Source organism: Plectropomus leopardus, chromosome 6, assembly GCF_026936395.1.
Source record: "Plectropomus leopardus strain MGB_pleo_1.0 chromosome 6, ASM2693639v1, whole genome shotgun sequence".
Classification (NCBI taxonomy): domain Eukaryota; kingdom Metazoa; phylum Chordata; class Actinopteri; order Perciformes; family Serranidae; genus Plectropomus; species Plectropomus leopardus.
This window is the reverse complement of record NC_142181.1, coordinates 30601875-30629766: the sequence shown is the minus strand read 5'-3', so window position 1 is coordinate 30629766 and position 27892 is coordinate 30601875. Positions and strand designations below refer to the sequence as shown.

General features: G+C 39.9%; 1 protein-coding gene across 7 annotated transcripts in view; it reads right to left on the bottom strand.

The window, feature by feature from the left end:
- Positions 1-27892, bottom strand: part of nectin1b (nectin cell adhesion molecule 1b) — a 217034-nt gene that overhangs the window by 98684 nt on the left and 90458 nt on the right. Inside the window, exon 6 of one of the 7 annotated variants that reach the window (XM_042487388.2) lies at positions 8840-13718. The exons of the other annotated variants lie outside the window; for them this stretch is intronic. Coding sequence (XP_042343322.2) covers positions 13216-13718 — 503 coding nt within the window. The 3' untranslated portion in view covers positions 8840-13215. Of the gene's footprint in view, positions 1-8839; positions 13719-27892 lie in introns of those variants that run through there. 7 annotated transcript variants of the gene reach the window in all.

Below are 27892 nucleotides of genomic sequence, written 5' to 3'. Positions count from 1 at the left end.
TGAGTTTAATTGGAGAACGCTAATGCGCAGCTGGATAGCAGAGTCGCTCATGCCATGACTGGCTCTGAAAATGGGAGGGCGTGAAAGCATGGGCTGTGTGTGTGTGTGTGTGTGTGTGTGTGTGTGTGTGTCTACATCAGCTACTGCAGGCATCCCTCAAGATGCCAACAAATTTATTCATGGGATCTGAGCAGTTTGTTTATGAGCCGTCTCATTTACAAAATAATAGGCAATAATAATTTCAGCAGATTGATCTGAGGTTAATCCAAATAATTGCCAATTCATTATAATTTCACATTTTCTGGAAATAGAATTGACTTGTTCTGTCTATCAGCAGGATGTAAACTGCATGCCCAATCGATCAGGTTGTATGCGAAACATGTTTTATCAAACAAATGCAAAACTGCGAAACAATGTCGGAAAATATTCGGCACAATGGAAAACAAATTGGAAAACGTGTAACTACCTCAATGCATGATTGTGTCACGTTTATATGCTGCAAGAAGCTTCAAAAGAATTAAAATGGTATAAATAACAGTGTGTCAGGATGAGTCGATATACAGCATCAAGCTTTGTCTGGGGACAAATTATTTCGAGTTGTTTCTATGAACAGACATCTTTCAGTTTGTAGATGATCCATTGAGTCTAATGAAATTTTTTGTTTTATGACCAGATAGAGATTCGTTTGCACAGATTCATGGAGGAGAGCAGCAATTCATTGATCTATGTTAATGTTATGAGACTTTTTATACGCACTCTTTTTATTCTATTATTGCAAAAAATGTTGTGAAATACTCAGAATATGAGTCATAGACACAGTTTGAAATTACTCACATACATGATTTGTGATGAAAGCCAGTCTGTAGTTAAGGTCCATTTTCACTGGAAACCAAACAAGAAAAACACTCAAACTCTAGAATTTTTCTGTATTTTCATTGCCCTACTGTTGAAGATATTTCCATAAAAACAATGAATATTTGGTTCACACCAGGCACAGAAATAAACATTTTGGTTGTGTTGACAAAAAGAGCTGTGCATGGTTTTGAAATCAGTGTTTTGTTTCAGGTTAGTATTGTGCTAATGGTGTTGGTTACTGACTGCGAACCAAAGAGAGATAGAGAGAGAGATATTACTGTCTGAAAAAGGTGAATGCCCACTGGATTCTTATCCAAACACAGAAGATATATTTAACCGCCTTTGATTCAGTTTTTGTTTTAAGTCTAGAGTGGTTTAATAAAAGCTGCCTCCACCTTAAAGCTTGCAGGGATGGTGCGTCACAGTGGAGACCACAGAGGTAAAACACCCCAGGGACTCGGGTTAAGTCCCAGCAGAAGTGTCTTTAGTTTATGAGGAAAAGGAGGAGGAGTGGAACGATGTCCTTGTTGCGGAGTAAGCCCGCTGGTAGGACAGTTCAGACAGCATGAACTTCCAAGTATATCATTTTCTCCTGTGAATATACGTTGTAAGCTGCCACAGAGACCTCTTGAGCATCAGAGGTATGGGGTAGTTAAAGGGACGGTCCACCACCAAAAATACATATTTTTCTTCCTACCTGTAGCGCTGTTCATCAGTCTAGATCGTTTTGGTGTGAGTTGCTGAGTGTTGGAGATATTGGCTGTAGAAATGTTTGCCTTCTCTTTCATATGAAGGAACTAGATGGCACTCAGGTTGTAAGTTGCCTCCCTTAAATATGAATAATTTCAAGTCTTAATTAAAAGGTGAGTTTTATATAAAATTCAACCTCCATACAGTTGTCAAGAGGGGGGTTAGAAGCTACAAGAGACCAAAATCATTGTTTGTACCAGGCTGAAAACATTAATTTCTACTGAAAAGTTGGGCATTTTAACATGGGGGTCTATGGGGATTACCTTGCTTGAGAAGTCCCAGACGTTGAAGCCCTAGAGGTATCAGCTTGATATCAATGAGCAGAAGGAGGCGAGCACCTATAGACGAGAGGCTCATGCTTCTGGCAGCATGAGATGTAAACATTAATGGCGTCCTCCTTGGCTGTAGATGCACGCTTCCTTCTATAAGGTGATACAGCGTGTTGGTTTAGTTCAGTAGAAAGAAAATAGTTCCATGAAACTGCTCTCAACGAGGTCTGTGGATTATCTTCAGTAACCAGGCTATGATTTCTGGAAAGAGACATGGCTGTTGAGTTTTTCAAATGTACATTTTTGGCACTTTGAGCACCATAAGAAGAGTGCCATCTAGTTCCATTATATCAGAGAGTAGGCAGACATCCCTACAGCCGATATCTCCAACACTCAGCAACTCACACCAAATAATCCTGATTGATAAATAGCACTACAGGTAGGAGGAAAAATATGTATTTTTGATTTTGGGGTGAACTGTATCCTTAGAGCAGAGTTTGCAAGAGAGACAAATGCAAAAAAAAAAAACAACAACAATGTGATATTCTGGTATAATGCTAAATGTATTGTGTTTGTAAATTTTATTCATTTTGCAGTCTATAGGCTCAGGTGTCAGGTGTACGCAGCTGTATTCACAAACTGTATGTAAAGCACACACAGACAGTGAAAAAGGCCTAAATGAGGGACAAATACCTGATTAGCTCTAAACATGGCAACAACCCTCAGCCAGGTGTTGGCGTCAGTGTTTCAACAATACTTGTGATCTATTTATTTACAAAAGTGATTGTTTTATTGTGAACATTCAATCAGCTGCAGCACTATGGAGCAAAAACAGCTTGCTGTTGAGAGCAGTGTCAGGGGGATGAAAAGAACAGATTTTGGTCTGTGTTGTAAATGTGCCTTTTTCTTAGCTCATTTCACCGGTTTGGTCATGGCAGGACGATTTCTCCAAATTATGTGCCTTGCATTTCAGATGGCGCTCCAAGTGAAACGTGTCAACTTTAGTCGCGCCGCTCGTTGCCTGAGAGACATAATCCAGGAAGACATGAATAAAATATGGAGAGTGAAAATGCAGCATGTGGAGTTTCAGGACATCTTTGATCAGATGACCAATGAAAATACCACAAGTGAGGGGGAAAGTATGTGCAGCCATTTTCCTGATCATTATCATGGAGCTGCAGTTTTATTTGGAGTTGCATCAAGACTCAGGACAAAGTAGCAGTATGGAATGGCTGACATTACATTTTCTAAATCAAAGGACGATAATGTGTTTACCATAAATGGTGAAACTGTTCATGTGTTGCACTCACAGTTGCTCCTCAGAAATAAAGTGTAATTTGACCTCAGTGACAGGTAGGCCACAAATAGACAATTGTGTTCCAGCAAGAGATGGACACCAGACAATAAAAATACTTAAAGGTTCTGTATTACAACTCAGCTAGGAAATAATAGGTTTGTTATTAGTCCATTAAAACTCTTAAAATGAACTTGCAGTAGAAACAAAGTTTATGAAGTTGTGCAGCCTAACAGAGACATAAGCCTCATTCCCACTGCACAAAAATCCCGCTCACACCTGCTAACATCTGGCTTTCTAATGCAATAAGAATGCGTATAATCGACATTCACACCTGGGTCAAATGCCAGGACACAACACTCAGGTGAAAGCACTAATTTCAGCTCCTTAACAAACGAGATGCAATGACACTCCATCACTAAATGCCCTCCATCTCGTCCTAAGCAGTGCTAAAACACCAACCCAAATACATCTGCATTGTGATAAGCAAGTGATATATAAACAAAACAACCCCCACACACACGCACACACATAAAAGCTGAGAAAAAGGCAGACTCGTGCTGCCCCTTTTTTTCTGCTATTGACCACAAAAGATAGAAAAAAACAAACAGATAAGTAATGGTAATAATTCTAACCAGATAAATTCAGTAAAACTGAACTCAAATTGACTCCACCAACACAAATCAAACAGGACATGCGGTAAATTAACCACTGGCTATTTGTTAGAAAGCCTTTTTTTTGGAAGAAACTTTTTACATGTGAACCTAAATTATGTTTTTTTTCCCCGTAACACAGCCATAAAACATGGATTGACAACACGACTGCCTAACAAAAGCATGAATTTCAGCTCAGTAATTACTGTCAGAGTTCCACAGAAAACAATTATTTTTGGCTGGTCGCGCGGTGTTACCTTAAACACTTCTACAATGCACAAATTAGCCTAGCAGCTAGCGAGTTTAGCTTAACAATTCACAAGTCTTATTTATACTCTTTCTTACTCACCGGTGATCTCCCTGCATCTCCCGACAGGGCAGCACGATTCAGTTTCAGCCTGAATCCACGTTTTTTTCAGTCTAATGTCGTCGAAACAGGGCAGCTAATGTTGCTGCCAAAAGTTCAGGCAGCTACATCTTCATTAATCCCATAACGCCATTGTTCACATGTGGCGCGTGCTGTGTCTGCTGGCCCTTATTTTCTCCGAAATCCCAAATATTTCCACACAGCTGATTTATTTCCGAGTGTAAATATCCTCATCGTCTTTTTCTAGGCAGGTTTCCATCATCTTCCTGTTGCTGTTTCACCGTGACAGAGAATTTCGAAATAAAAGCGCATCCTAAAAATTATAATATGGATCTGTGAATTCACTTTGCATCTTTGATCATTAAATCAATATATTGATCCAGACTGATGGATCCCCAGTTAGACATTTTTGGTTTTCAGTGGCAAATTTTCTTCCAGTGCCCAAAATGTTCTTCTTAAAGTTAGAGTAGGATTCTCTACAAACATCAAAAACTGTTTAAAATGCTTTTGTTTGTTTGCTTTTGGGAAAATATCACATTAAATTCCATTTTGATTTAAAAAAAAAAGTCTGTAATCTCAGGCCTCAATAACGTGTTCTGAATCTTGCTTTGAAAATGTTCTTCCCTTGTTCTTATGTAACATTGTGGGAACGTTTTTATAAAAAAAGAACATACTATGATTTGTCATTTGTCAACATCACCAAAACATCCAGAATGTTGCCATTAAAAGATTACGTCCTGTTAAGCATTTAACGCTATAAGGGCCTTTTATTTGAAAATATAAATATCCTTAAAATGTTCTTTGAATATTAGATTACAATGTTTTCTTTAAAACATTATTGCAACTTGTATGTAAGGTTAGCCATTGTTTAGGGAATGTTCCCTACTAGCTGGGCAGTGATGTGAACACTAAAGCATTATATAAATGAATAAATAATAATTATTATAAATATAGTTTTATATATGTTTGATAATATTCTAATTATTCTCTCTCTCTCATTTGTTAAAGCTAATTTCCATGTAATTTTCTTGTCACCTGTTACTGTGCTTTTTGCAATTTGCAGGACATGTCATGCCAAATTGCTGATCGTCTTTTTTTCCCTCTTGTTCTTTAAAAGATATCAAACCAATGTGCTCATATTTCAAAGGTTCAAATGTTTGTGAAAGCATCTGAATGCAGCACAAGAAAACGGCTCACTGTTTCCATGAAGTGAGCAGGGGCCATGTTTGAATTGAAACACTAACCTGTCAAAATTTGCACACTACGCAACTACACAGAGTACTACATGTAAATGTACTAACAGAAGTGTCCAATTTGAGACCCAGCATTAGTCTTTTTAAATAACGAGACATTTCTGGGTCCATTATCTTTTAACTTATTGCCAAAAAAAAGCAGAATTTATCTTTTAACATCTCTGCAGTGCATTAACTTTTGAGACCACTTGTAAAAATCTAATAGGCTTTCAAATATTTTCCTGATGGTGTAGTTGGTTAATCTGAGGTGATAAAATGCATCCGGAATACTTTGCTAGGCCGAAGACTGGATGTGACTGTATTATCGTCGCCTCTGTGAAGTATACAATTAAAGTGGTTGCTGTTTACCTTTAAGAATATTTAACATAAGAGTGAGAGCATCATTTACAGTAACACATTTTTATTTTGGACAACTCCATGTCACCTCAAACTGTACACACTGTAAACAGATAGAAAACAAGAGCAAAAGAATACATAGTTAGCCATTTAAGCCATGAACAATCTGTTTACCCAAGAGAAGGTTATTAGAAATAACTATGCATCTACATACCATGGCAACAAAACAAAGCACTTTTTTTAGTTTTATGCAGGCTGTGACACATGTTAGGCTGCTGGGTCTCTTTTGACAACAACAACACTTACAAGGAGAACATTTCATAATGTAACGTACACAGGAGAGTTCACTGAATATAGATCTTAAACTGAAACAACAGTCATTTGAAGAAATCTGATGTTTTCCCCTCTTTTATAGCAGTGTGTGTGTATGCAAACTGGCCTCAAAGCTACAAACTAATGCAGCTAAACCTCACTGATCAATGACTAAAACTCTCCTCTTGTATCCAGCCCAGTGAATTGCTTATGCATACAGCATGTCCATTAACCATTTAATCACTGGAGTTTAATGACTCGTGGTATTGGCTGTCAGTGTGCTTTGCTGAAGCAATTCAGATTGATATATTTTTCCAATTCTTAGCTTATCAACAGCTCAACAGTTCACAGCAGCAAAGAGTTTCCTCGAACGCAAGCTACCAATCCAGAGATTATGGAGCAATTGTGGTCTATAAAATCAAGCTAAAAGACTGCCAAATAAACTCTCACATTTGAATAGTTATGTGATTCAAAAGAAAAGTGTTAAGAAACTCATCAACTCATGGTGCAGTATTGCGATTATTGGAATTGTATTCAATACAATGCGCGTCTGAACTTATTAGCATCAAGAAATATAAGCATTTTAAGCCTGAAAAACATAGCTATCTAAAAAAGTATCACGGCAGGCACAGTGTTGTGACAGTGATTGTTGTCTTTAATACTGCACAGCTGTAATTTATATTCTCTGATTTTAGACTGTGTTGAATGGAGTGGTGTCACATAAGAGGTGCTTTCACAGACTCGCTTTTTAATTTACGGCCCATTGAGGAACATTTTTTAAAACAAACAAAAAAAATCCAGCCATATTTCATCCTAAGAGTACTCTGATAGAGGAAATGTTGAAGAATTCAACTCGCGGTTCTGTTAGGAGGGGGAAAAAACTGATGGCCATGCATGTTAAAAGCCTATGTGCCATCAAAGCCCCTTGGGCTACAAAGGGCTCTTTTAGCAAATAGATGGCAACAGCTGCAAACTCTGGGCTGTTCTTAATGTGCATGGTGCAGATGTCTGCACTTGAGTCCCACAGTCTGAGACAGATCTGTCTGCCTCTACACTGGGCCTCTCTCATCATATCACTGTAGGTTCATTAAGCACTGAACTCAGTACTAACATCTGCCTGACAGTTTTTGCTCTCCAATGACAGGAATAAAAAACACTAAAAGGTACAGTAACAGCCATTGTTGTATGTAACCTTGATCTATCTTGTGTTTGCCTCGTGAAATAATTACCACACTGTGACCCTTTGGCTTTTTAAATGACGTTTCCTCAGTGTTAGAGGCTGCTTTGGCAAAAAAAAAAAAAAAAAGTAAACACTGAAAAAAGTAAATGCGGGGGAAAAATTGATACAATATACAATAATCTCTGGCAATATTGTATGGATACAGGGATGTCAAGTATTGATTTTTCAAATCATATAGCTAATTGGTATTTCAAATAGAAATGAAACTATTAGTGGCCAGACAGGAATAATAAAATCCATTTGTTTTTTTGCAATTAAAATGACTTAATTATGATAAACATACTAAAAACCTGCATTAGAAGAAACAGATGTTGACAAAGTTTTTCTGTGGGGAAATAATTTGCTGTAAAAAAAGACAATAAATGGCCATATAAGGCAATGTATGTTATCACAATGCAATGTTATAGCAATAAAATTGCTATAATATTGCATCACAAATGATGTATTGTGATAATATCATTATGTGGGGCCTTGAGTGATTCCTACCCCCATAAAACACCTTTAAAACCTAAAAGATATACACTGCATCTGAATTATAAGACATTTCCAAACAGTGTCTGAATGTATCGCATTAATTTTGCTCATCACATTCAGACTGGAGTTAACAATAAAGGGAAGCGCTGATGCATCCAAACATATTTATCCTGTGGTATTAGACAAAACAATGTTGACCAAAGTTTCCTTTGGGGACATAATTTGCAACTGAAAAAAATGTGATAAATTGTAATATGTCACAATATATGTTATTGCAATACTCGGTATATTGCAAAAATAATAATATAATAATAATTTAAAATAACTATGATATTGTATCTTGGTTTAAGAATCATGACAATATTGTATTGTGGGGCCTATAAAATACCTTTCTATCGTGATATTTATCGTGGGTTAATAGATAAAACAAAGTTTTTGATAAAGTTGAAAAACTGTAATAAAATTGCAGTATATGTTTGCGTAACACTATGCATATCGCAAAATGTTTAAAATCACTACAATATTGTATTGTAACTCAAGTATCACAATAATATCGTATTGTGGTGCCTATAAAATAGATACTGCATCTGAATTATAATACCTTTTCTAATGCTGTTTCATTGTACTGCATTAATTTTGCTCATGAGATTCGTCTCATGAGGCACAGGCACTGCAAAAACTGAAAACTGGAACTGCAATGAAGAGCTGAATTTTGGATTCTTTAAAACTGGCTCTGTGTAATGGCTGGGTGAAAAAGAGGGCCACATTTAACATTTAAATATTGATCTAACACAATCTATAATTATTAAAAGTTTATTTGAAGAAAAAATTCGTGTTTTACACTTCATGCTCACAGGAAGTGATAAAAAAATGAAATAATCACCTGAATTAGGTGACAGGGATACATTGCTGATCGAAGCTATTGGGAATTGGCTGCATCTACCAAAATCAATACACAGTGATAAGAAATGTGCTGCAGACTAGAACCATATTCAGATAACACCCATCTATCCAATCAGTGAACTGGGACAGAACATTGTTGACTATTGAACTCATTTAATGCTTAAAACAAATACAAGTTACTTCACTGGGTCATCACAATTGAACAAGAGATTTTTTTTTTTTCATATTTGTAACACCCTCAGAAATATACATTCACATGGCGGCATACAGACAATTTCTCTCTTTTGATTTTCTTTCAATAACATTAAATTGACAGACTGTATGCGTCACCCCTTTGTATGACAGTGAAGCCGCTAGTGGCATATCAAAAAACGTACCGGAGGAGCATTTCTATGTGGGACTTTGGAAATAAGCTATGCATCAACTTCAACTATCCATCATCCAGTCTCTATGTTTGCGATCAAAATAGGCATATTTTACATAAACAGGGTCCCTACGCAGTTGTCCCTAAATAAATCCCAACTATAATCTCAACCGTATGTACAGTATTTACAGTGGAATGTTGAACATACTGAATACAAAAAGTAGATTAGGATGGAATGAAGTTACAGTCAGTATTACAAAATAGAAACTCATAACACCCCGACAACATGAAGACAATGTTTACATCTACCAGTACACAGAATGCCGACTCCGATCTGATAGGTTTTTCTTTCTCCAACACATCTAAAAAGCAAGTGTGGCAGTGGTTTCAAAATGTATGCAGAAATAAAGTGAAATGAAACCTTAAAGTTGTGCTTTAAAAAGGGGGGTAGGGTTGATCTTTGCTTTGGGCCAAAGTTGCATTTTTTAATTTAAATTTAATCTCTTCTCACTAGATTAGTGTTTCAATTGTTGTGCTTAGAGAAGTCGGCCATGTGCGACTAAGTAGCAAAAGTTTGATCTCTTTAGGACTTTAACTATCCAGTATTGACTGGAGACAAAAAAAGTGCTGTGTCACTATTATGCCATCATTAAAGTTTAAAATGATAATGAATGCAGCTTTCTTAGAGATCAATTGATTTAAAGATCAAGTACAGACACATTGTTGGTATTGTGCTGGAGCTCAGATGAATAACATGTCCACTATACTAACTACCACTCACTGCGAGTGAAGAACGAGCATTTGTCTGATTTTAAAGAGGTTTGCAGTCCATGTCATAATTCAATATTACTCATTACGTTATTCTATGGCATAAATAACTCAAAGGGAAGGTTCTTTTTAAGGGGGGCTGTATGTGGTACTTATCCATAGTCAGCATACTACATACAGTAGATGTCAGTCACCACGCCCCCAGTTTGGAGAAGCAGGCTGGAGTCCAACGCGGATGCTAAGCGATCTACTGCTGTGAATGGAGGCAACAAAACATATTTTAGCCACCTAAAAAGTCAAACCTTTTCAACCGATTTTCACCAAGAAAATGTAGCCATTATATAGCTCCCTTCAAAGCCAGACTCCACTGAGAAAAACAGTGATTTCACAAAGCTGAATACAGGAGCTGCTGGTCTACTGCTACCTTGAACAGTTATTTTGTTTGTGTTATTGTGTGCAGTTTGCAGCAGCTTGCAGCAAGCAAAAATGTCTGTTTTCTCAATGGGGTCTGGTGGCTTTGTTGACGACATACATGGAAAAGCTGTTACACACTTTCCCCTCACAATGGGCAGTCTGACGGAAAGGTAATGCAGTGAATATACTCTCAATATAGTGTGCACTTAAAATGATATTGATTTTTTTTAGGTGGTTAAAATACATCTTGTTTCTTACCTTGTCCACAGCAGCACATTGCTTAGCCTCCATGTCAGACTCCAACCTGCTTCACAAAACTGGAGGCATGCTGAGTGACATCCACTGTATTTAATACACTGACTATGGATAAGAACCTCATACAACACCAACTGCAAAAAATCCAAACTATCCCTTTAAACACTGGAGCAGCAACTGTTCAGACTACCTAATGTCTTCTGACTTTGATAGGCACTGAATGCAAAAGGAAAGATAAAAACATCTTGGTTATGCTGTGATGCAAAGTGTGGAGTTAAGAAGACACAGCAAAGCAGCTCACCTGCAGGTGAACAACAACCTAAAGGCAATAATATTGTGATTTGCTTTTACAATTTCAAAGTGGCAGCCCCACGACTGTCGTTTCATTTTCACTCTCTGTTGCAAACCTCATGTATGGTTTCAAACCGTAGTGGATAAAACCGGACAAAAACAGGAACAAGGCTGTAGGAAATGAAACTCCACTGAACTGAAATCAACAGAAAATGAAACTGAACTCGACAGACTTTTAATAAGAACATGATATTTCCCACTTTGTGATGTCAATTTGTGTTGAAAATATAATAGAACTTGAGGCTCATGATTAACATGCTCATCTAAAAACATACAGTAGACAAGCATGGACTGTAAAACATTCACATCTCAGCCGACAGAGAGATCTGCTCTCAGAGAGATGCTATTTTTTCATTGTTATTTATTTATATATTTATATATATTTATATACTTTTTTGTGTGTTAACTGCAATGTTGTTCCTGGGCACTGTGCGCCCATAAACTCATACTTCTGTCAATACTGACAACACTGGCAAAGTGTCGCCTTTCGAGCTGCAAAATGAGGACATAAGCACTGGAATTGATACAGAAAAAAAAGCAACGCACGCACATTCACTCCCAACACAAAAAACATGCATAAAATAAGGGTTAATATAGTATTTATATTGTTCAGAGCCAGTCAAATGTATTGGTTATATCCACGGATTTGCTCCTTTGTTTTTGTTTTGTCCGATATGTCACATTAAAACTTTTTTTTTGTTCTAAGCAAATGCATTTTGCTGATTGTGTAATGGACCTCAACGCTGAGAGAAACACGCCTCTTTGCTATGCTAGCATCCACTGGCACTGTTAACAGTGATTCAAAAAGCCAGCCACATATAATGCCCTCTGACGGCCTTACTGGCATATTCAGATACCAACGTTAAGAGAAGGACAACCATTCATTACTTTAAAATCCCTCAAACAACTACTGAAATTCATTTCAGAAAGAAAAAATGAAAAAAAAATACACATCATGAAAGCAGCAGGTGACTTTTTATACTCCAGCATGGCCACCATCATATTTTCCCTTTACATGTTAAAATGTTTTCTAAAAGAATCTGTTGACATTTTGCTCCTATCAGTGTTCTTTGTGTCCACAGAAGATTCCTCATAGAAAATGCTGTTGGTGTAAGCGGGGGAGGCTTAGGCCAATTCTTTAGTACACAGTCACATAATTATAAGGAGAGACAGAGTCATTATTGGGAAACTCCCCTGACACTTTTCTCTGACATCCATTTGATAAAAAATGGGTTAGAAACAAAACATAATGATGACAAGTCAACATAAACAGCACGTTTCATTATAGTGGTAAGATTGAGAGCTCGCATACACACGTCGACCTGTTCAAGTCGAGTGACAAACATGACATTTCAGAGCATTATCGAAGGTTTCTGTGGAGACTCACCAAACCTCTTCTGGACGTGATTGTGATGCACCACTGAAAAGTGAAAAGTGTTGCAGCCCTTCTCTCCCCTGTTATTCTGATTCACTGATGTGGAAACTAATTGATTGAAATTTAGGGAAAAAAATGGAAAATATATCTCTGCCACATGGCTCAGTAGACTGACTCCCTCTCAACCAAATCTATAAACACAAGAGGGGTCAAGACATACTAAGCATGTCTTTGGAAAACAGCAAAAACACATTGCTTTTAAATGCTCTAAATATAGAAAAATGAGTAATTTCATGGACACTAACACCAGTAAGAAATGATACAGGCGCTGTATGGCATTTTTTTTTCTTTTTTTCCTTTCTCTAAAACATTTGACCACAGAACTACAAACACTTAGAGCTCCACCTGTATTTATGTCAAACATTTAACTCTCAATTCTCTGGTCACTTAAAAATCATACAAAAAGACATTATTAAAACAACAAAACGGCAATGGTATTAAAATACGAAAAAACAAACAAAATTGCACATCCAGTGTAGGACTTTCACAAGTGTGCTCAGCAAAACCTCAACCTGCAGTCTTTTTTTATACATTTAATACATTTAGAACATGAAAAAATACACAAAAAAAAAGAATATTACACCAGTATTAATCAACCAATCACCTCCCTGGACTCGACGACGAGCCTGTTTACATACCTTAGTTTGCATTCTTTGCCCAGTCACCTGATGGAACTGATGCCAATGCTGTCATGTTGAGAAGTTGACGTTGCTAGCACTTTAAATAGACGCTTGATTTTCTAGTTGAGATTAGTTGGATGGGGTCTGATGTGGGGGGAATCGGGGGGAGGGGGTACTAGGTTGACCAAAAGAGGAGTGAAGGGTGCAGTGTGACGAATGGGAGGGTGGGGTCGTGATGGAGGTGAAGGGTGCAGTGGAATGCAGGTGGAGGACGAAGGGTTTGGTTTGGTTTACGCATGCCACTACACATACCACTCTTTCTTAGAAATGACAGAGCCGTCGGTTTGAGAGATCATATCATCGGCTATCTCAGGTTCGGGGTCATACTGGAAAGCCAGAGTCCGCTCGTCATAATCTCGGCTCTCTCCTTCATCCACAGTGAAATAGGGCCTCTTCAGGTCCTCTTGCTCTGCATCAAAATCGCGCTCGCTTGCCTCAAACCCTCCGGGGCCGCTGATCTGGGAGGGTTTCTTCTCGTCGTCCGAATCGTCCGGGTACTGAAGGTTCTTGGGGATGGGAGGGTGCGTGGGCAGGCCGCCGGCCTTACTGTACCCGTTACCGAACACGTGTTTCTTGGTGCTGTAGTCTCCTTTGAAGGTGCGCTGGCGGCGGCGCAGGAATACGAAGAGCAGTACGGCCGCCACGCCCAACAGGACAACTCCCCCCACAGCGCCCCCGATGGCAGCACCTGCATTGTGCTGCTCCTGCGGGATCTCATGGCTGGGTGTCGGGTTGTTAGGGAATTCTGGGTAGGAAAAGACAGATGGAAGGGAGTGTGTCAGTGCTCTGGTGGGAGGAGGTGCAATTGTGCAGGTGCAGATTTTTTTTTTTAAGGACAGATGAAGTAAGGGAGACAAGGACGGAAAAGCAAAGGGAAAAGGAAGGAACCCCAGCCCCATGACAACCCCCCACCCCCACCCGGAGGAGCCTTTATCGAGCGTGGCTCCATCGTTAACAGTCACATGCAGTGTCAGACAGAATTATGAAATAAAAAGCCAGTCAGGCGTACAATATCATCAGTAACAAGTAAAAAGACTGAAGAGATTAAAGTGAATGAAGTTTGTCAGCATGCATTGACATTTCTTCTCAGTTCGGAAGAAAATGACACAATTTAATAAACAAACGGTGGGAGAATTAATTCACACGGCCTTTCAGTTAATATATTCAACTCTAGGTTTCACACAAGTCAGAGTATCCAATGATATACTGTCGCACAGTCCTGCGTCAAAGAGTACAACATGACATATAACCATCTTCATCATCAGTGTAGCGGTAATGAAATGAAAGAGCACTGCTAGAGATGATTATCAGCAGCCAAGCATACACAGCCACAATGCATCAAGAGAGCTGATAAACATTCAGGCGGCGGAGCAGACTGCAAAAAAAAAAGAAAAAAAAAAAGAATATGCTTCCAGAGAAAAATCTATATTATTCAGTGAAGAGAAAAGTATCAAATGAGTCAAAGATGTGCTCTAATCTTGAGAACAGAGTGACAATGACTAATGGCGCGCCTCAGACAAACAATAACTAAGATGCCAGAGTGTGAATCCTGGGACTTTGCCTTGCAAGTGCAAGAAAAGATACCTTGTTTTAAATTCAAAGCCGCCACCATATCTGGAGCTAAACTGAAACATCACGTTCATTCCAGCATTTCAGAGAGCCTCCTCGCATGGAGATAACAATGACAAGCACAGTTGCTGCTTACTGTAAATCTGAGCGTTGGAAACTATGTCCCTTACATCCATGTCTTCACTAAAACAAAAACGTGCAATGCTCCTTGAAGTGTGGAGACAGAAGAGACGTCTATCTGAAACATGATCAAAGCCTGAAGGCGCACAGGTAGTGCTTGTCTAAACCTGCACAGCAGAGGCACATTTAACTTCAATGGCAAACGCTGAATCCTCAACGGAGAGGTGGAGTGGGGAAACAACAAAGAGTTAAACCATCCACTGCACAAATGGTGTGGGAGGGGACTGGAAAAAAAAAAAAAAGAGTAAAACAGCGAAGAAAGCAGGGAGCTTTCTGTTCATGCAGGGCAAACCACAGACAAGACGAGTCAGAAAAGATTTACTGCTTTTGATACTATCTCTGCCTACTGTCCTCTGAGTCATTATAATCCTATTATGACACATCTTAATGTAAGAAACAAAGATCTGAACACTGTTCAGCAGCTGTCTTTCCAAAGAAAATATCTGGTTCTGACAAGTTCTGAAGCAAACAAGTTAGATTTATTCTACTGAAACTCGGGATGTACCAATTTATCTGCCGACATCTGTGTGTGATGTTGTTGCATGTCAGCAGCCTTTAGGCAAATTAGATGGAATTCACTAATAGCAGTGGCTGATGTTTTTTTTTTTTTTGGCAAATCCTAGGATAGCGAAGGAATGGCCCGTCTTACTTTGTCTTACCCTAACCTGAACCAATCCCACTCCTCTTGCCTAAGCCCAACCAACAAACAAAGGCAACAAGTACAAGCTGATCATAGGATTCACAAATCTGCAAACCTGTCTTCCCTGCAACAATAGAAAATATGTTTGGGATGGTCAGAGATTTTTGCACGGACACCTTTAGTATGAAAGGACGCAGTAAACGCACTAGAGAGAGCTAGTTAACGTTTGCTGTTAGCAGCTGAAGGCAGGAACTAACAGCTTACAGAGGCTGCACTGAGTTACATTATAATGCATTCAAGCTCTGTTCGGTAATCATGATTATTGGGTGGTGGTAATTATAACATTATCATGATGTATTTGGCAAGAAACTTGATTAAATACTGCTGTCTGAAGGAGACATTTGTTGACGTTTTCGGAACAATATCAAATAGATATTAGAGAGGTATTTATAATATTTTTCATATTATAAAAAGGCTTTTGAAGACATTTTTTTAAAATGTGTTTTTATGTGAAAATGTATATTTAAGGTTGTTTCATAAATGTGTATGATTGAATTTGTGCTCGTTCAAATAGTGTTATGTAGGGCTGAATTACTTTCAAAGAGTTCAGTAATTTTTTATAGTGTAGTGTGTAATGGCAAAGTTGTTATTTTAAACATGAGTGTCTGTATGGGCTCAGAATTTTCCCTGACTGAAACATATATGTCTTTATTATTCTTCTTATTCTTTTATATTCTATTATTGATGTACTGTCACATCAATTTTCATCAACAAGAGTCATCATGTCACACCTTCAATGCAACAACATCAACACATTCTGTACATGCACAAATGATTTATGGAGACGTATCAGCTGTTACAGTGTACAGGCGACAACTGGCTGACAACATGCTTGCATCAGTGTCACCCTGAGCAGAAAATTATTATATTCAATACATATCTGAAACAGGAAACTGATCATAATTGAGTCATAATGAAAGTCTATGTTAAGTAAACCTATAAGGTCCTTAGAGATATGAAATTCTCTCTTTGCTGCCTTGCAGGGAGTCCAACAGAGTCAAATCAGAACACTGCAAAAACCCACCAATCTAACAACCTCTGCCATCGTCATCATGCAGAACAAAAAAGATACATTTCCCACATACGCAGAAAATGATTTTTTAAAGTATTGCCCTAAACTGTTGAATCAAATCCATTACACTCGATTAGAACGGCTTTTTAGTGGAAAAGATAAACCCCTGCATAACTCTGCTAGAAAAGGATGGTACTGGGCAGAGTAAAGAAGCTGCTGAAGCCTTCCTTTCTCCTTTAATTACAATGGCACCCTATCAGTCCAACAGAGCGACCTCCCAAACACAGTCGCTCTCCTCAGCTGCTCTTCCTCTGCACCCTCTCTCCCAGGGACGACAGCAAAGCTCTCCAATTTCTAAAGCGTTGCCGGGCACAGTCTCAAATATCAGCTCAGGTTTTAATCTGACCACCTAATGGGATTATTCAGACACAGGCCTTCATTACACACATGAATGAGAGAGCAGAGCCAGGTCACCCCTGTACGAGAACACATCCTCCCACCAAGCCCAAAGAGGGGCTGAAAATCCCGAGGATTGAGGGAGTGGAGAGAAAAGGGAAAACGTCCTCCTGTAATCCTCTCCTCTGCCATTAACTGCCTTCTTCTGCTCAGATATGTCTTCCCTCTCATCTGTCCCCTTATTCAGTCTTAATTAGGCAGCCCTTTGCTTTGCATCTCTAAGGTTGCCAAGACTCGATATTTACCACTTACAGAGGTGAGAGACACAAGGCGAGACCGTTAAAACTACAGAATGGTGGCAGTAAAAGAAGACACGGCGCGCCTTCAAAGGCGCTCTCCATCACCTCCATTTCTATAGAGGATCAAGTGGCATCACCCCTTGACATCTGTATTTGAAGAATGTTGACACTAATGACTGAAGAATGTCTTATAGTCAATACAAACTACATGAAAGCAGTTGTAAACATTGCAGTATTTTTGTGGTTGTTTGGATGGCACCATTCGAGGAAGCCTCGGAAGTTGTCGTGCTGAAAAGAAGAATTTCCAAAGGAGTTATTAAAGAGGTTCTTACTGAAGAAATGGCCTTTTAATAAAACTGGTCTGTCTGTGCAGTAGAAGGACATATATCCTTTTGAAATTGATGCTATGTGACCTGAGAAAACAAAGAAAAAGGATGCTCTTGCTCAAGAAAACCTACGCCTACCAGAAAGTACTGCATCGCACCAAACCAATGGCAGCTGGCAAGATACAATCTCAAATAACAGTTAAATGGTAAGCTAAAATGTGTTTCTTAAAACCTTAGAGACATTTGCTATGCTGTAACAGAATCTTAGTTTATATTTGATCAGCACTACTTTTACTGCTTTTTTGCTATCGAGTGTTTTAAAAAGGAGCTCAAAAAGTTCCTTTCCAGCAGAACTTATGACCTTTAACTGACTTCTTACTGGTTGCCCTTCTTGCTTTTATTCATGACTTTCAAATATGCTTTTATTTTGGTTGTTTTTTTAAATCTATTATCTTGGTTGCTTTTTATCCGTATTTTTATGCTGATCAATTTAAAATGTAGCATTTTGAGATTTGTTTCAAATGTAAACCCTAAATACAATCTATTATTATTATTTCCACCAAAATTAGCGTGTACATGAGGGTTTTTTAAACACGGGTAAAACTCGCTAAAAATAAACTTCAGACTGGTGTCCTACTGCCAGTAGAGCAGAGCTTGAACATGGCTCTGCAGCAGACAAGCATCTGTGTGTGTGTTTCATAATGTATTTACATTGATGCAAATTATCACATGAATGCAAATCGGAACCCGAGGTGATAAATACCTTCTGCAGAGTCATTTGAACTGGGTGTGAATGCAGATTGTACATTTTCACACTGCATTAAAAAGCCAGATATATGCAGTTGTGGGCAGTTTTTTTTGTGAAGTGGAAAAGAGGCTTTAGTTCTACCCATTGAGCTTAGTTTTTTTCATCTTCTGTCTTCACTGTGCAGGAAGCAGTATGGTCCCCACTTCCTGTTCCCAAACCCCGGCTATTACAGCTAAACATGGCAAAAAATGTGTTTCTAAAAACATTTTAGCAGCCAAATATGCAGTAAAGTAACATAATCTTGATGTATATTAGATCAGTGCTGCCTCGTTTTTCCGTTTGATCAGAGTTTGAGAGAGAGAGAGAGAGAGAGAGAGAGAGAGAGAGAGAGAGAGAGAAAGTACAGCAACTTCTGAGGCTTCATCAAAAAGTGGATGTACTGGCAGAAGAGCCAGCAAAAATATGTGGAATATTGTCATAAACGAAGAGAAAGAAGCTCTACACTAAACGTTTCTATATAACTAAAACAGTATGTACTGTATATAATGTGTTTCTAAAATATATTTCTGTAATGTCTGTAATAATTTGTTCTATAATAATCTGTTATTTTTCCAATAAATCTGATTTGAATTTAAATCTGAGAGAGAGGGGTGCCTGATGGCTCAGTGGATAGAGCGGCGCCCCATGTACAGAGGCTGTATCCTCGCTGCAGTGGCGGCGGGTTCAAATCCGGCCCCGGCCCTTTGCTGCATGTCTCCCCCTCTCTCTCTCCCCCTTTCACACTCTCACTGTCCTGTCAGTTAAAGACAATAAAAGCCCAAAAAAATAATCTTTAAAAAAAAAAAAAAAAAAAAAATCTGAGAGAGAGCGAGAGAGAGAGAGCGAGAGAGAGGCAGGTAAGTCTCTTGATCTGCTTGTATACTGCACGGCAGTATAAATACGTATATATACGGCAGCATGGGGGGGGCGGGCAATACAAATGTAGAAGTTCAGCCTGTAGTTAGAGCAACAGCCCGAGAGCCAGCGAGCAATTCTGCTGGATGATGTCTTTTGCATTAATTTGCATCATCCAGCTGAGTTTTACCAATGGGGGAGGGGTATCTTGGCACTGGTTAGATGGAGGGAAGTTTACCACAATTCATCTGCAAATACTACCTACATTGTTTTGATAAAAATCTGGTTAAAAGTATCCCTTAAAGTTATTTTTACCAGCACACTGGAATAAAGGTATATTGAAATGTTCAGATGGTTCTGCCTTTATAATGGGGATACCTTAAAAGCAGAGAAAGACACCCAGAAACACCAGGAAATGTTCAGCAGATCACTTCAGTGCAGTGGAAGAACACACTGCTTTTGTTTTTCAACTCAAAGAGGCGTGTTTGCAAAGAGGAGTGCCTTTTCTTATTACTTTATCCGGCACACTTCTGCTCTGCACTCATCCCTCCACAGGGTCACATCACAACACCACCTCCCATTCAGCCTTGCGCATGCATGAAGATAACAAAAACATCAAAAAGATTTCTCTTTTTTTTTCTCCAGCGCGGCGGCTTTTTCTCGTCCATGTTCTCTGTGAATGTGAGGAATGAGAGTGGCTATGGTGCAAACTAATCACATTACAGAAATACTAATAATAAAACACATTTGAAATGGTCGTGCTACGTTGGGGTGTTTGACAGCACGGAGGAGGGAGGAGGCGTTCCACCAGCACGCCGTCGCTACCGGCAACACCTGCCAACAGATAGATAAAAAAAACACAACAACAGCCCCTGACACTGTTCCAGGCAACAACAGGCAGTGTCTATTAACACCGCGCTGGAAATATGCAGATAGCGTGGTAACCTTGAGTTGCGACAACTCAAATGTACTATTGAGATTAATAGGTGCCAAGATGTGCTATGAAAGGCTATAATTCAATCCAAAGGCATGATAGATTTATACAGGTAATGAACAACATGAAATACTGCAGCTATTTAAACGCTGCAACCATGCTGTTTTGTGCTGCATTTATCATAGTATTCTGAACACTCAAATCTGACTTGATCGAGTGGATGATTTATAACCTCCAAACATTTTAGTGGCGAAATCTGTTTCCTTCAGATGAGTGTTCCCTCTTCTGAGTCATTTGTGTTAAACAGAAGAGCCTTTAAGAGAAATGGTTAACAAATGTGGCACATTCACAAAAAAAAAAAGCCTGACATCTTGTGGGAATGACACATCATGTCCTTGATTTGTGGCTTCAGAAAATACATTTGGATCATGGTTTTGTATTTCAGTGTAAGCTAGAGTACAAAACAACCAGCAGCAAATGTTCAAAGGTATCCAAGTAGAGGAATGTGTGAAGCAGAGGGGGCTTTAAAGTAAAAGAAACTGTATCACAACTCTGTCCTGCAGGTACAGTTTCTGGGTGTGCTCCAGTCATGTCTGCACATGAAGTAAAAGAAGGACAGAGACAGGTACAAACATTCCTGAGTCTTAGCGCAATCACTCGGACAAGGTGTTATGACAGAGGCTGGGAAAATGAGAGAGGATTTCAAAGAGCGGTGCAGGGAGTGGTGTTTTAATACGACTAAATGAGGAACAAGCTGCAGACAACAGAAGATGAAAAGAAAATAGAGGGCTACTCTGAGAGTCTGAGGAGTGGCAACAAGGGGAGAAAAAGAAGATGGAGTGAGTGCCTTTGAGAGGCCGGGGAGTGACAACGTCAAATAAAGAATGGCATCATGAGTGAGTGAAGATGGGGACAATCGGGGGAGACGCATTCATTTGCTGATTCCAATGATCCTCATTACTCCCCTGTCTGAATTTGCCAGTGGTTGTGAAGTCATGGAAATGTAATGCTGCCACAACGAATAAAAGCTCATCACTGACAGGAATTGAGCATGCTGCCCAGGGAGGCGACACCGAGGCAAAGCTCTTTCCCCCCTGCTATCGCACACTCGCCTTCCAATATCTACCATTTCTTTCTGTTTGTCAACATTTTCTGTTTGGCTATCACTGATTTCACAGGAGCATAAGCTCCCCTCATATGTAGGTAAATGCCACACACACCATTAAAACCTTCAGACTACTAATGCAAATTCAGTTTCCTGTTAAAAAGCGGATGGATAAGAGGCATGGGATGTGCCGGAGGAGATAACGCTGTGAAATACTGGCATCAAAATGCCGGTGACATCATCTGTGGCGTGTTGTGAACATGCAACGACTTGCGGGACTGTCCTGTCAGAGGAGCAGAGACTGCTTCATGTTTTCATCTCTCTAGAGCAGAAGCAGCATGTAAAGGCTTCTTGCGGCCTCTATTGATCAAGGCAGAGGGGCACAAATCGCTTGCATAATAAAAATATACATAAAATGCTCACATCCCAATATATTAATTTTTGCTAGGAGAGGCAACCATCCGTCCAATTATTTGTCATCATAATCATAAATAAACTTAACAGACTTATTTAGACAGCTATTGGAATATATATCTCATTCAGTTATTCATTGAACCACACTCTCAGAGCACACAGTGCACTCTAGGCACAGATGGAGCAGCAGAACGACAGGTGCAGTGAAAGTGAAACTTAACCGTTGATTGAGTTGTGTCTTAAAGTTTGCATTTACTTTCCTCTGCAGCAGCTGCTCCTCTCACCAACTGATCTTACCTGATCAGCTTTGGCTGGATCAAGTGACAGTTATCCAACCTGCAACTCAAACTCCACAAACTGCTGCTGAGGAAAAGAAGATCTCATATAGAAGTCTGCCTGTGCTGTATTCATGGGTCCGCAAAACCATGGCAGGACTGCAGGAATACTTATAGATAACAGAGTAGCCTAATCTGCTCTTTTTTTTTAAATTTTTTTTTTTACATCTTTTCTTAGATAAAACTTTAAAACATATTTTAATTTTTGAAAAAAATCTTTAAAAAAAAAATCTTAAACAATAATTTGTTGACTCCTCACCCAGGAAGACTTGGTCCCTGATAATGTTGACTACGGCCATGGCTGAATTATATTTGTAGTGGTTTATAGGTGAAATAAACAATAAAGTGATATCAACAAGAAGTATGACTTTTATGAAAGCAGAAAGTAAAGTACTGGAAAATACTTTAGATTTCAGAAAGCACCTTTCGTGCCCTTGTTGATATAATATGGGCATTTTGTGCTACGAAGGTTGTAATAAACATCCCTAATACGCCTTTAATGAGCAATGAATATTTACACTGGGATCTAAACACAAATGCTCTTTTACGAATCATGTTTACTCATAAGGTGCTATTATTAATGCATCTCTACATTTCCCTGCTTGGTTGCATGTGGCTTCGGCGCTGAGGACGAGTTATTGGGTCAGCACACATGCAGCAAAAAAATCTGCATGTTAGTAGGCTTTAAGCCAATTGAGGTCAGTGCAATGTTTGTTCACTGCACAGCCCTACCCTCAACTTTTCCTTTGCTGGCTTTTTTCTTGTTGTTTTTTTCGACTCCTTGTTGTTATTTCGAAGCTGTGTGTGTAATGAGTGAATCACTACACAACATCAGCAGCAGCAGCAGCGGCTCTGGAGCCAGTGGTCAGACCCTGGGACAACGTCTGACCTACTTCATCAGGCTCTCAGGGAGGCGTGACAGATCCAACACCACACGGGTGGACAGTGAGGAGGAGGAGGACAGAGGAGCAGAGCTGGGCTGAAGGGGCTCAGCCAATCCCCCTGCTCCATCTGTCTGCCACATCCCTCTCCTCTGCATATCCTCCGGAGAGCCGAAACAGCAAGCCATGCAGAAACAAATGTTGAGATAAATCACTCCGATCTCAGCTGCTCTGCTCTCACATGCTCTCCCCTGGTGACATTTCCATTTCACTCCCACAGCCGGGCTATCTCTTCTTCTCCAAATAAAAAAAGACCCCTTTACTTGTCGAGCGTCCCTCTCCTCCATTTTATGCAAAATGATCTGCAGCCACAATGTCTTCCCCCTCAGTGCTCTCCCTGGCACAGCGCAGCACAGCAGAGGCTTTATGGGGCGGCCTATGGTGTGCAAGCAAGGCAGCGGCTCATGCTAATGTCTCATTTGGATAATGAGGTGTATTCTTGGCAGGAAGTGAGCAGCGAGCAGCCCCTCCTGTAGTGAGGACGTGGGGACGAGTCAGTCACTCTATCAGCCTGCAGACCCAAATCCATCCAAGTTTGTAGTGACGCCTGATCAGGAAGTTCAAAGGTGATGAGAAGCTAGCGGGAAGAGCAGGAGACCGAGACACTGAGTACGCTCCTCAACCTGCCTGACAGCATGTGTCTACCCGAAGTGAGGGTGCAATGATATACAAGATATGCGCGTGTGGCCTTTGAATCTATGAATAATGCAGGCGGCGATGTGAGAAGGCGACACTGCAATGTGCTATAGCGCGCAGATTGAGACAGACTCCACCATGACAAGCGAAGACAAACAAATTTCACATTGCTGGGGGAGCCTCTGCAAAGCTGACATCATAATGTCTCTTGTCTCTGTCAGAGAAAAGAAAAGAGACAAATGGCTGCATGGAGCGGCACTGCTGTTAGATGTCAGTAATATATGGTGCGATACTTGTTTTATTCAAGGATATTCTCGCCGCACTCCTGCAAGTTTTATCACACCGAGCGATCACGTTGAGAAAAACCGACAGACCTAGCAGTGACGGAGAGAGCAACATGTCTGTTTCCTAGCTGATAAAAACAGACTTTACCAACAACACCTGCTTTTATTTATAGGTTGCAGGTGCTTGTTGAGACCAGCAGTGTCTCTTTTTAAAGCCACAATGAACTGTTTTGGATTGGGCCACCCTGTGAACAATAGTTTAAGTGTTTGCCATGAGAACCACCACACACGCCTCTGCACAAAGTCTCCCTCCAAGTCCCATGAAACGGTACCATCATGTCTTTAAAGGAGCAGTGTGTAAGATTTAGGGGGATTTAGTGGCATCTAGTGGTGAGGACTGCAGACTGCAACCAGCTAAAAGTACTTTGTGTTGGAATGCCTTTAGTGTTCATTGTTGAGGAGGTTTAAAGCGGGAGCTGAATTATCCACAGAGGTACAGTATCTTCCTCTCCAAAACAGACAGACCAGGTGATTAACACAGGTAAAAACACTGAATTAAACAGTTTCACGTTAAAAATCAGTGTTTCTCCTATGCCCTTTGGCTCCCCCTGCACCCGTTAATGTGGGCACAACTTTTTTCTTTGATTATTGAGAATTTTTTAAAACAATAAAAACACTGAATAAAGCAGTTTCATGTTAAAAATCTAAGCTGTTTGGCTTGTAGGAGATGGGCAGCTACCACAGCACCATCTACTGTGTGCTCATCTTTTTTCTCTGATAACTTCAGATCCAGACATTTGGGATGTTTTTAACATAAGCTGATTTATCCAGAGGTCTACTCCTCTCCGAAAAAAACGGACCGGGAATTTAAATCATTAAAAACACTGAATAAAGAAGTTTCATGTTAAAATCAATGTTATTCCAATGATTTTTGTTCACTGGAGATGGGCACTGACCCAAGCATCTCCAACTATGTGGTCACTTTTATTCTCTGATAACTTAAGATCCAGACAATCAGGAGATTTTGACCAGAAGCCGAATTATCAACAAAGGTCTCATCCTCTCCGAAACGGATGGTCACTTTGATTTAAACCTGTAAAAACACTGAATAAAACAGTTTCACGTTAAAAACAATAGGTGTTTTACTGAAGATACTTGTCGCAGTGGGGCTGCTAACTATAGTGGCTGACATTAAACAAAAATGGCCCTGTCTAGAGCCAGCGTTTGGTTTGTCTGTTTTGGGCTTCTGTAGAAACATGGCAGTGCAACATGGTGGACTACATGGACAAGGACCTGCTCCCTTTGTAGATATAAACGGCTCATTCTTAGGTAACAAAAGCACCAATTTTTTTTTAATTTTCAGGTGATTATACACTCAAGAAATCCTACTTATTATTCAATTTCTGCCAATATATCCCCTTAAAACCTACACTCTTGACCTTGAAAGTGATGTATTTTTTGTTTTAACAAGACAGTGAGGAATCAGTTACCGAAAGAGGAAATTTAATTCAACAAGGCAGGGAGAAAGGCGAGACTGTTTTTCAGTGTTTTCCAGAAAGTGTCCATTTCATGGGATATTCAAACCCTCCATGTCCCAGGTGTTCATTTTTTTGGAAAAGAGAGGGAACCAGAGAGCCATTTTTAGAAAATCATCATGTAACACGTACACTAATGAGACCAATCTCTGTCACATAAAGACTACAGGTCTAATAAATGTCATCCAGTTCAGGTGGTTATACGTTTTTTTGGACAATTAAAACATCTAATGCCAGCTCGGCGTAACATCTCCTGCTCAGTAATTTAAATTTATGCTGAGAAAGCTCCCTTCGCCGTTGCCAACAACCCGCTGCTGCTTTCCTGCCAACCTGGTGGCAAGCATTTGGAATCATTATATAGACACAGCTAATGTTCTCGGCAATGGCCTCATTTGCTCGCACTGGTAATGCGGAGCCAAAAAAAAAAAAAATTAAATGAGATTGGTAAATAGTGAAAAAGTCCACGTCTGTAGTTTCTTAAGAATGCCAGCCCCCTTCTCTGCCTCCACTGTCTTTGTCGTCATCGTATCGTGGGATAGAGGAATTGACAAGCGGTGAATACCAGGAGCTGACACAGGCTGTTACATGGAGTCATGTAAACAGCATCTTGCCCTCTCTCCCACCTCCGCCTCAGTTCTGCTTCCAGTTTTCCTGGGAACCCAATTTCTGGAATCCACTTTACGTCTTCAACTAAATTCCAAAAAAATCAGACCCACTGAAGCATCTCCTTTGGTCACATGGATACCTTTATTTATTTATATTTCCATAAGACAGTCTATGTTTTATTCATCTCATTTTCTCCATGTGGGTAAGATATTTTCCCCCCACCTTTTCTCTCTCAACTTCATTTTCTCACACGGGAGCGAACTATTGCTTGTTCAGGCGAGCGTGAACAGATGTCTGCACCGGTTGCCTGTGCTTACAGAAGGATCCATCCTCACTCTTTCTTGCTAAATTGATGAAAACGCTTTCACTCCATCCAGTTTAACCTGAGTGGTAAAGCCCCTGTAGCAAATTCAACCGTACCTCTGCTCTCTAAAGCAACTCGTCAAAAGGAGGGTGAAGAAAGTTGGGCCGTAAGTTGAGTCACCGAAAGGTTCACATACTGGCTGACCCCAGGCTGATCTGATATTATCCTTCACAGCTGATCCTGCTAATGTGGCGGGAATTATGCATTGTCTTTGACTCGGTCCGGCCCCCGTCTCACAAAGATTAGTGCGGTCGTGTGGGAGAGTCAAGGTTAAAAAATATCCAATCAAGTTTAAAAGATTATTCAAGTGAGTAAACAAATTAAATCTGTAGTGACTGTGCTGCTTCACTGACAGAAATGTTCCCACAAGTCACATAACTGTGTACCGCCGAGAAGAAAAAAAACATCTACTTTCTCAGGGGTGATAATGACATAATTGTAAGGCCATCCTGACAAAACGGCCATTCATCACGTCTTATTATGCGCCGGGAAGGAAATTTAAGATGGCAGCATCGATTTGTTTCGAGTGTGATGTTGGAAAAGCTGATTATCTTAATGAAAGACTGATTTTGCTCTCTTAAGTTGGGGAGGATCTTTGAGGTTTAACCACATTATTCAGCGCTCTTCCTGCGGCTTACTCAGCTGCAATATTTCTCAGGAGTCGCTGGTTGACTGCCACTCCGATTAGACGGTTAAAAGCTGCGAGACGGAAATCGTCAAAAGTAACTTTCATTGTGCGGCTGTTTAATTGTCTCTATTTTTTAACATGGCCTCTGATGCCCTGTAGTAATCCGCTGATTAATCAGATCTGACGCCTTGTCAACTTTGCCTCAGGAGATTTCTGAATTGAATGTAAATGAGAGAGGTGTTTGCTAAGAGAAGGCCCATTACATAAAGCTCATCTCTCTCTCGCCACAGATCCTCTCGCTCTCCTTTTTCCCTCTTTCACCTTTTTTTTGGAAAGGGAGGATTGATTAAAACAGGAGAGTGGTTCATTAGATTCTGACAAGTGACACCATATCTGCAGAACACATGTCCTTGGAGAAAGCCGTCTGGGCCCATGTGACTTACCGTAGTCGATGCCATCTCCACAGCAAACACTATCCCCAAACTAATTGAAACAAGGTGCTCTGTGGCCTCGCTATCTGCCGAGGTGACAGTTGTGCAGCTCCCACAAATCCGCCCATGAAAACTGAGCAGCTTGATTAAAATGCGCCTTCCTTAAGTGCTCCATCAGTGTTGTTTCCCAGTGTGAGAAAATAGCTTTTCTGTGATACAAACAAGTTGTCACAGATATTTTATCTTCCCGACACTGGAAGCAGGGTTGTCTCCCTGGCAGGTGTATATTGCAGTGTCAATCTAAAAATCAAAATGAAAACAAAAAGGACTTCTGCCAAACCCATGCATAATGCAGCTCGTGGTACTGCATTTGGATAAATCTGGGTCTTGATGGTGACAACAGTGTGAACGATGGTGGTATGAAGTGCTTGATAGATTCTTTAAGTGTCATATTTGTCATTGCTCGGGTACAGTTTACTGCAGGCTTAAAAAAGGCCTCAGTTATTGACTCAGGAGTGCCTCTAAATCCAAAACTGTTAAAATGTGCCCTTTAACCCTTTGAAACCTGGATCAACATCAGTG